This window comes from Carcharhinus amblyrhynchos, chromosome 5, assembly GCF_965287045.1.
Source record: "Carcharhinus amblyrhynchos chromosome 5, sCarAmb.v2.hapA, whole genome shotgun sequence".
NCBI classification, from domain to species: Eukaryota; Metazoa; Chordata; class Chondrichthyes; order Carcharhiniformes; family Carcharhinidae; genus Carcharhinus; species Carcharhinus amblyrhynchos.
In genome coordinates, this window is record NC_137328.1 from 8,313,847 (window position 1) to 8,323,706 (window position 9,860).

At 48.3% G+C, this 9,860-nt stretch overlaps 1 protein-coding gene across 1 annotated transcript in view; it reads right to left on the reverse strand.

Moving 5' to 3' along the window:
• palm2akap2 (PALM2 and AKAP2 fusion) overlaps window positions 1–8,434 on the reverse strand; it is a 216,272-nt gene extending 207,838 nt beyond the window's left edge. The window contains exons 1-2 of the mRNA XM_080188456.1: window positions 8,355–8,434; window positions 8,015–8,172 (exon numbers count right to left, since the gene is read on the reverse strand). Coding sequence (XP_080044582.1) covers window positions 8,015–8,052 — 38 coding nt within the window. The 5' untranslated portion in view covers window positions 8,053–8,172; window positions 8,355–8,434. The remainder of the gene's footprint in view (window positions 1–8,014; window positions 8,173–8,354) is intronic.
• Window positions 8,435–9,860: the final 1,426 nt, after the last annotated feature.

Genomic DNA, 9,860 nt, shown 5'->3' on the forward strand with positions numbered 1-9,860 from the left:
ACCCGAGGCTGGAATTGAACCCAGGTCCCAGCTGCTGTGAGGCAGCAGTGCTGACCATTGTGCCGCCGTGTTGCCCCCCCCCACCCTCCCCCCCTTGTTGAGGCTGGCGCACTGTTTATTTCCTCTTGTATTTTCAAGATTTGGGTATGTACAGCACGTCTGTGAGAACATCCACTGCGCCCTCATCTTCGATTGTCTCTCCAGTGACCTTCAAAGCATCCCATTGTCCCAGCTCTGGAAGCCACCCCCTTTCCTCGCTACCATATCTCATAGCTGTGGCAACAACCCCGCCTCTTTTTTTTACAGGTTTGCATCAATGTCATAGCGTCCCTTAATTGTTGGTCTAAAGTTGTATCTGGACAGACTTCAGGCCTATTCCGGTCAGGATCTTCTTCCTGAGCAACCTCTGTGGTCAATGAGCAGCAGATGGCAACAAAAGTCCTGTATTTTTAATACAATTTTAAAAAAAAACTTGCCTGTGAAGCCTGAAGGAGCAGGTGTGCTCACCCTAACTCCTGAATGGTCCTGTGGCTTTCTGATGCTTTGATCGCTGTAAATAGAGGCTCACTGGACCTGTGCCAATGAGACAAGCTGCCTGATATTTTAGTCCGTCAGATATTATCCCAAGGACAGCAGTGCTCGGATTCTCAACCCTTTAGGATTGGCCTGGAGTCACCAGGAATTGAAAATCAGTCTCCGGTTCACTGCTGTGTGTAGCTCTGGAGAAAAATCACCTGAGCATTACATTTCTGTTGTCATCTTCTTTGAACTTTTCTCTTTACCAGATATGAAAATATTGAAAATTGGGAAAGACCGAAGGCTGACAATCAAGCATCCTCCAATTCTGAATGGCCACCCATTTCTACCAACTTGTTCTACAGGGAGAACACATAACAGAGAATAGGAGAGTTAAATTTTCAATCATCTAGACCAGAATAGCGATCCTCCATCACAACATCAAAGGCTGTTATTCTCAAAATGAAAATCTAGTCCAATTGGTCAACTAGTCTTTCTGCATTCCAATTGGTGAAGGAAGGCACAAGAGTGGATGTGTTGGCTGATCAATGGCTGGAGCAGTGGGGGTGAGGTGGGGGGGGGATAAATCTGAGGTCACGGACCAACTGACTCAAGAACAGCTTCTTCCCTGCTGCTGTCAGACTTTTGGATGGACCTACCTCGCATTAAGTTGATCTTTCTCTACACCCCAGCTACGACTGTAACACTACATTCTGCACTCTCACCTTTCCTTCTCTATGAATGGTATGCTTTGTCTGTATAGCACGCAAGAAACAATAAATTTCACTGTAAACCAATACGTGACAATCATGAATCAAATCAGAGTCGTGTGATGAAACTTCCAGGGATACATTTAAATCACAGTTGGCAATCTCCGATGGTGCTGGAATTTATGACTTTTTTGGAAGTTTTGGTTCCAGGTGGGAAAAGTGGAGGGCATCCCGCCAGCCGTCCTGCCAGCTTTTCCCGACAACTCTTCACGCGCTTTGAAGAACGAAATGGAAAGGGTGGCAATGTCCCCGCCGCAGTAACTTCAGCCCCCGACAGCTGAAAAAATAAAGAGACGTTCCTCCCTGCAATGGAAATGGGATGTTTCCCCACGCCATGGACACAGTCTCACCCCCACCCCGCTCCTCAGGGACACCTCCCCACCCCCGATCCTTTCCAACAGAAGCTCCACCAGGGGCAGTGCCGGGGGGCAATGACAGGGTAAGTATTGTCCCCCTCTGGGGTAGGGGTTGGGGGGTGGTGAAGGTCCTGGTACTGTACTGAACTGATGGGGACCATTCACCAGGTCTCCATTGGGCCAGAACTGTTGTAAGCCCGACACACGTGATGTCATGCTGGTCAGGGGACATCTTTACACAGGGTGGGGGAAATAATACAGCGGGGAAGCTCTCTAATGATGGATGCTAATTGGGTTCGCAACCTTTCATGGCGAGAGCCCCATTACGTCATTGGCCGGGGGAACAAGGACAATGTTAAGAGGGCGTCCCCCCACCATCTGGGGGCTCCGTCTGGATTTCCTGAGGCGCAGAAACTGAGGGGCAGAAAATACCACCCCCGCCTCCCTCCCCCAGCGCCTTTTTAAATATCTTGCACTCGCTCAGCACCGCACTGAAGTCAGGCTTGTACTTGCAGCCTCTAATTGGACACACAATTGAGTCAAGGTGATAACAATGTGAGAGGCTAGCGGGGCCCCAGTCTGTGGTATGTGGGACATTATTTCTCAAGTCTTAAGTTGACAGGATTCCTTTCCTTTCGGGAAGTCAAGTGCTTCTAAAATACGAGTGGTCTTACGCTCCTTTGTTTGGAGATGGAATGTTGTGTTGCAGAGACTCCAGACAGTCTACACTTAAATGTATTTTTTTTGTGTGTCCATGACCTGCAGCAGACCACATTCAATTCATTCACAACTGAAGGGTTTACATTGAGTTGCTTGGGTTCAAGAGTCTGTGCTTGGAATTGTGCCAGATACAACATTCGCAGCAGCTGTGTGGAGGAGATGGAGGCTGCCTGAAGTGAGCACGCCACGGTGCAAGTGTAATTAAGGCCTAGTTTATGGTTACCGTACAGATTCCAGTGTCAGCCATGGCTTGGTGTGTAGAACTCCCTTCTCAATTAGAAAGTCCCACTCTGCCCACGCCCCCCGGTTAAGAATACTCAGCCTCCTTTCTCAAATTGCTTCATCGCCTTGCCCCATTCTATCTCGGTAACCTCCTCCAGCCCCTTAGCGACCTCTGGGATCCCAGGGCACAGCCTCAGAGTAAAGGGACGATTCTTTAGACCTGAGATGAGGAGGAATTTCTTCAGCCAGAGGGTAGTGAATCTATGGAAATCATTGCCACAGAACGAGGCCAGTAAAGGCAGAGGTAGTTAGGTTCTTGATTGATAAAGGGATCAAATGTTACGGGGAAAAGGCGAGAGAAGGGGGTTTAGAAACTTATCAGCCATGGTTGAATGGCAGAGCAGACCTGATGGGCTGAATGGCCTAATTCAGCTCCTGTATCGTATAGTCTAATGGTCTATCTGCCTGCAATTTTGACCTCTTGCATATCCTTGATTGGCTGTCACCACTGGCAGCCCTGATTCCAGCTACCTGGCTTCTGAGACTCTGGCACTCCCTCTCTGCTTATTAACCCAATAAACTCTTTAACCCAATGTTTTCCTACCTGTTCTGCTGTCACCCTCAGTGGCTCAGAATCAAATTTAGCTTGATAATGCTCCGGTGAAGAGCTTTGAGATGTTTCACTATATTAAAGGCACTATATAAACGCAAGTTGTTGTTTTTTTTATTTATATAGTGCAAACTGCAGCATCGATTTATCTGGGTAGATAAAATATTGGATGGATAAATTCTTTCAGGCAGCAGAGAAACATAGAGAGTGGGAGCAAGAGGAGGCTATTTGGCCCTTCGAGCTGGGATCTTCCAGTCCTGCCAACAACCTATATCCTGTTTCATGTTGGCGAGGCATGCATTCAAGAGAAATTGTGCAAGATTAAAGTGCATGGGACTGGGGGAAACGTATTGAGATGGATAGAAACTGTTTGGCAGAGAGGAAAAAAAGATTGGGAATTAATGGGGGCTTTTCAAACTGGCAGGCGGTAACTAGTGGGGTGCCACAGGGATTGGTGCTGGGACCCCAGCTATTCACAATGTATATTAACGATTTGGCTGAGGGAACAAAATGTAACATCTCAAAGTTTGCAGATGGTACCAAGTTGGGTGGGAGGGTGAACTGCGACGAGGATGCAGAAATCCTTCAGAATGATCTGGACAGATTGGGTGAGCGGGCAAATACAATGGCAGACACAATATAATTTGGTTAAATGTGAGGTTATTCACCTTGGAAGTAAAAACAAGAAGGCAGATTACTACCTGAATGGCTGTAAATTGGGAGAGGGGAGTGTGCAGAGGGATCTGGGCGTCCTTGTGCACCAGTCATTGAAGGAAAGCGTGCAGGTGCAGCAGGCGGTATATAAGGCAAATAGCATGTTGGCCTTCATTGCGAGAGGTTTTGAGTATAGGAGCACGGATGTGTTGTTGGAATTATACAGGGCCTTGGTGAGGCCACACCGAGAGTATTATGTACAGTTTTGGTCTCCTTTTCTGAGGAAGGACGTTCTTGCTCTCGAGGGAGTGCAGCAAACGTTTACCAGGTTGATTTTGGGGATGGCCGGACTGATGTATGAGGAGAGATTGACTAGGTTAGGATTGTTTTCGCTGGAGTTCAGATGAATGAAGGGGGATCTCATAGGGACCTATAAAGTTCTAACAGGCCTAGACCAGATGGATGCAGGGAAGGTGTTCCTGATGATGGGGGAGTCCAGAACTAGGGGTCACAGCCTGAGGATTCAGGGTAGACCATTTAGGATGGAAGTGAGGAGATATTTCTTTACCCAAAGAGTGGTGAGCCTGTGGAATTCATTACCACAGGAAGTAGTTGATGCCAAAACATTGAATGTATTCAAGAGGCAGCTGGATATAGCACTTGGGGTGAACGGGATCAAAGGTTATGGGGAGAAAGCAGGATTAAGCTATTGAGTTGGGCAATCAGCCATGATCGTAATGAATGGTGGAGCAGGCTCGAAGGGCTGAATGGCCTCTTCCTGCTCCTATCTTCCATGTATCTATGAAGCCCCATGGACCATGGCGGGATCTTGCCAATGGTGGACAGCCTTCCATGGCAGGTTGCGTAGCAAAGCCCGCCCAAAGAGGTGTGGGAATCTAGAACTTTCTCCCCTTATAAAAGCTGAAAATGTCAACGCTGAAATTGAAAGGTTTTTGTTCTCTGGGAGATTAATTGTTATGGATCTAAGGCAGGTACATGGAGCTAGGATACGGATCTAAGCTCACCGAATGGTGGAAATCTGTCTGAATCCCATCCTCTCGGTTACCTGGGGTCACCGCGCACAGCTTTGTGGAATTCTCAAAGTTTCAGGAGCAACAAACTGGATTTCAGAAGTTACCTGGGTGTTTTAAACTCTGTGGGCTGAATTTGACATGCTCCTAGCTGGGGGTGGTCTCCCCAGCACCCAACCCCGTCTATTTCTGAGCCCACCAACCCACCCCTGGGGGGGGCACAGTGGTTAGCACGGCTGCCTCACAGCACCAGGGACCCGAGTTCGATTCTCAGCTTGGGTCACTCTCTGTGTGAATTCTGCACATTCTCCCCGTGTCTGCGTGGGTTTCCTCCAGGTCCTCCCACAGTCCAAAAATGTGCGGGCTAGGTGGATTGGCCATGCTAAAATTACCCCTTAGGGTTAGGGGGACTAGCTAGGGTAAATGCATGGGGTTATGGGGATAGGGCCTGGTTGGGATTGTGGTCGGTGCAGACTCGATGGGCTGAATGGCCTCTTTCTGCAGTGTAGGATTCTGTACCTCACCCCCTGACGATGGGGGTGGGGGAGGCCCTCAAAATTGGCAGCAACCCTACTTCATTCAGGGTCAGTCAGGCTTGTTATTAAACCAACGTGACCCGGAATGTTTTGAATAAACACTGGGTTTTGGGTTCAAGTCCCACGGCAGGAAATTAGATTGAGGCAGGTTTCAGTAGAAACCATTTGAGATGTTGTTTTTCCGAATGAGGTGTTAACTTGAGGGCCTGTATTTCTGCTTGGGTTGTTGTGAGCGATCCCGTGATACTGTTTCGAAGAAAAACAGGTGAGCTCTCCCCAGTGCCCTGGCCAATATTTATCCTGAGTCGACATCACAACATAACAGATGGCACAGCGGGTTAGCACTGCTGCCTCACAGCGCCAGGGACCAGGGTTCGATTCCCGGCTTGGGTCACCGTCTGTGTGGAGTTTGCACATGCTCCCCGTGTCCGCGTGGGTTTCCTCCGGGGTGCTCCGGTTTCCTCCCACAGTCCAAAGACGTGCGGGTTAGGTGCATTGGCCGTGCTAAATTGCCCCTTAGGTGTCCCGGGATGCGCAGGTTAGAGGGATTAGTGGGGTAAAGACACGGGAACATGGGGGTAGAGCCTAGGTGGGATTGTTGTGGTGCAGGCTTGATGGGCCGAATGGCCTCCTTCTGCACTGTAGGGATGCTATTCCGTGCTCAGGTAACCCCCGAAATCTGCTTTGTTGAGCCTGAAACTTGGACAATTCCACCCCACCCTGGACGGGAACGCAGGTAACGGTAAGAATTTCGACAGCCTGGGTGACCTGCTGGATTTACGTTCAGGACAATTAAGTTGATGCTGTGCAGACGTTCCATCACCATCAAATCATAATCCATTATTAAATAGACGTGGAAACATTGTGAGTACAAGCCCTCAAAGTCTCATCACATTGTTCATTATTCCAACAGACTTAAATGAAGTAGCGAAAGGTTTGAATAGAGTAAATAAGGAGAATCTAAAGTTTATTTGTTGGTGTCACCAGTAGGCTTGCAATGAAGTTACTGTGGAAATCCCCTAGTCGCCACACTCTGGCACCTGTTCGGGTACACCGAGGGAAAATTTAGCATGGACAATGCACATAACCAGCATGTCTTTTGGACTGCGGGAGAAGACCAGAGCACCCAGAAGAAACCCATGCGGACACAGGAAGAACATGCAGACTCTGCACAGACAGTGACCCAAGCCGGGAATCGAATCCGTGTCCCTGGTGCTGTGAGATAGCAGTGCCAACGTGCCACTGTTTCCAGTCGCAGAATCCAGAGACACACACTTAAATCGAGTGGCAAAGGAACCAGACGCAGCATTGAGGAGAGTCTGTTTGTGTGTGTGGGTGTGTGTGCGCGTGCGCGCAATGTGTTAAAGCTTGGCATTCACTGTATGAAATAGTGGTGGAAACAGATTCACACATAACTTCCTGAAGAGGATTGGATGTGGAATTGAAAAGGCAAATTTAAAAAGTTGCAGGATATGGGGAAAGGAGGGAAGTTGGACATGATTGGATAGGGTACTCAAGGGACTGGCACAGGCACAATGGGCTGAATGGCCTCCTCTTTTGCCATACAGTTCTCTGACTCTCCATCTTATCTCGATACTGAACGAGCACTCGGAGATCCCTGGGAGGTGTCGGATGACAAATCCAATGGATTTTAAAGTTTATTTATTCATGTCACAAGCAGGCTTACATTAACACTGCAATGAAGTTATTGTGAAAATCCCCTAGTCGCCACAATCGGGCACCTGCTCGGGTACACTGAGGGAGAATTTAGCACGGACAAATGCACCTAACCAGCATGTCTTTCAGACTGTGGGAGAAAACCGGACCACCCGGAGGAAACCCAGGCAGACATGGGGAGAATGTGCAGACTCCGCATGGACAGTAACCCAAGCCACGAATCGAACCTGGGTCCCTGGCACTGTGAGGCTGCAGTGCTAACCACTGTGCCATCTAGGATTTGTCCAGAATAGTCATGATGTGGGTATGCCGGCGTTGGACTGGCGTAAACACAGTAAAAAGTCTGACAACACCGGGTTTTAGTCCAACCTATTATCACCTGACGAAGGGGCTAACCCCGAAAGCTTGTGAGTCTATTATCAAATAAATAGGTTGGACTAAAACCTGGTGTTGTCAGACTTTTTACTTTGTCCAGAATGTCAGAGAATAAAAGGCAGGATAGCAGCGGAATGGCCACGGAAGCAATGCTTACTTGACTAATGACTGACAAACAATTGACCTGAGCCATGCATCAATTAGTCAGCACATTTCACCTTCCAAATGAAGCGAATGTCAGTGCAACTTGATTTCCCTGCATGTTTGTTAATTGGAAAACACAAAAAAAAATCGAACCTTGTTTTCTTAACTCATTAATTCTCGTGGGCGCGATCGCCGTTTTGAAATGAATCATGAATTCACCGGAGTCCTGCTATTCCAGCACTCGGTGCTGCAGTCAGCTACACCTGGATGATCCTGACATGTCGGCTTTGCAAACACCCACCCCCCCCCGCACCCCCCCACCCACGGAGAGGGATTTAAACCCGGCAAGAAATCCCGAACGCGCAACACCGTCCCTGCGACCCGACGGGAAGTGGGGACTTACTCCGTCGCCGCAGACTGATTCCTCAGACGGGTGCTCATTCCGATGGCTGGCGGTGTTAATTCTCCGTTGCCTCGACAGAGCTTCTGCAGTCACAGCCTGCTATTCCTTTCCTCCGTGGGGACAGCTGCGAGTTTCCACTGAGCATCACTCAGTAAAGCCTGGGGAGAGAGGGAGAGAGAGAGAGAGAGAGAGAGAGAGTGAGAAGGTAGCAGTTGGGATTTTTGCCTTACTACTTATTGGCACAGATGACACTGCAGTGTCCCAGACATACCCCGCCCTCCCCTTTCCCTTCGAAAATAGCCTCCCAAACGAAAATGCTCGCCTGACCGACACCACTCACATCTCAAATCGAGAGAAATAAAGCTTCTCCGGTAACGTGTGCGATCATTTCTCCTGGAACTCTGCTGGGCAAGGCTCTCTCTCTCTCTCTCCAACCTGGCTACCCCGAGTTACGAATCACAGGCTCCATCTCAGCGGCGCTCCGCATGATCGGTCCATCGCACTCGCAGACTCAACAGAAACGTTTCCTGACAGCGTGTGTGGAAAAAAAAAGTCAGCCTGCCCGCCCCCCCTTAATCAATAGAGTGTCGATACATCAAAACACGCTCAGTAATGAATAGAGAGAACACTGATCGCATTCTCAAAGTCTTGCATCATCATTTTCCTGTTTGCGTTGAATAACAATTGATTTGCCTGATGGACTCCAGTGAGCCGGCACAGATTTAAAACAAAATAAAGACTTGCCTTTATGTAGTGCTTTTCAGAATCACCGCACTTTTCCAAAGCACTTTACAACCAATGAAGTATAGCCGCTGTTATTATGTAGGGAAAAAAAAGCAACAGTTACCTTCTGCACAAACTGATCATGCCCCGGGTTCCTTTCTCTGGGACGTTTGAATTAAATCGGAATGTCAGAAATAACACCCCTTTCTTGAAAATAGTGCCTGAAGGATCTCCTACATCCACCTGAGTAAGCAGACACAGCCTCTCTCATCCAAAGAGACAGCACATCTGACAATGCAGCACTCCCTCAGTGTTGCGCCAGAGTGCCAACCTTGATTTTGGTGCTGAACCCCTAACTTGGGACCTGAACCCCAAATCTCGGGAGCTGGAGGCCAGAGTTACTGTTCGCCACACAAGTGGCTGAGCTGATTTTGCTAAAGATCTCTGAAGTCTTTCAAGAAATGTGATACAGTTGATGTGGAGTCAATGTGGCTCCTTCCCCCTAGATCCTAGACTTCCTAACCCCACAGACCACAATCAGTAAGGATAGGCAACAACACCTCCTCCATGATCATCCTCAACACCAGTGCCCCACAAGGCTGTGTCCTCAGCCCCCTACTATACTCATTATACACCTTTGACTGTGTGGCCAAATACCTCTCCAACTCAATTTTCAAGCTCACTGATTATAACCCCGGACATATTTCCTTCCACCTTCTTCCGTCGGGAAAAAGATACTAAGGTCCGAGGTCACGTACTAACCAACTCAATAACAGATTCTTCCCTGTTGCCATCAGACTTTTGAATGGACTTACCTTGCACTAAGTTAATCCTTCTCCACAGCCTAGCTATGACTGTAACACTACATTCTGCACACTCATTTCCTCCTGTATGAACGACATGTGGGTTGGATCTCAAACAATGATGTGAGACAGTACAGGGATGAGATAGAAAATCTGGTGAACTAGTAGAATGACAATAATCTCAGCCTTAATGTCAACAAAATGAAGGAGATAGTCATCAACTTGTAGTGGAGGGCATGCCCCTGTCTCCATCAATGGGAACAAACTAAAAATAGTTGACAGCTTCAAGTTTTTAGGTGTCCAGATCACCAACAACCTGT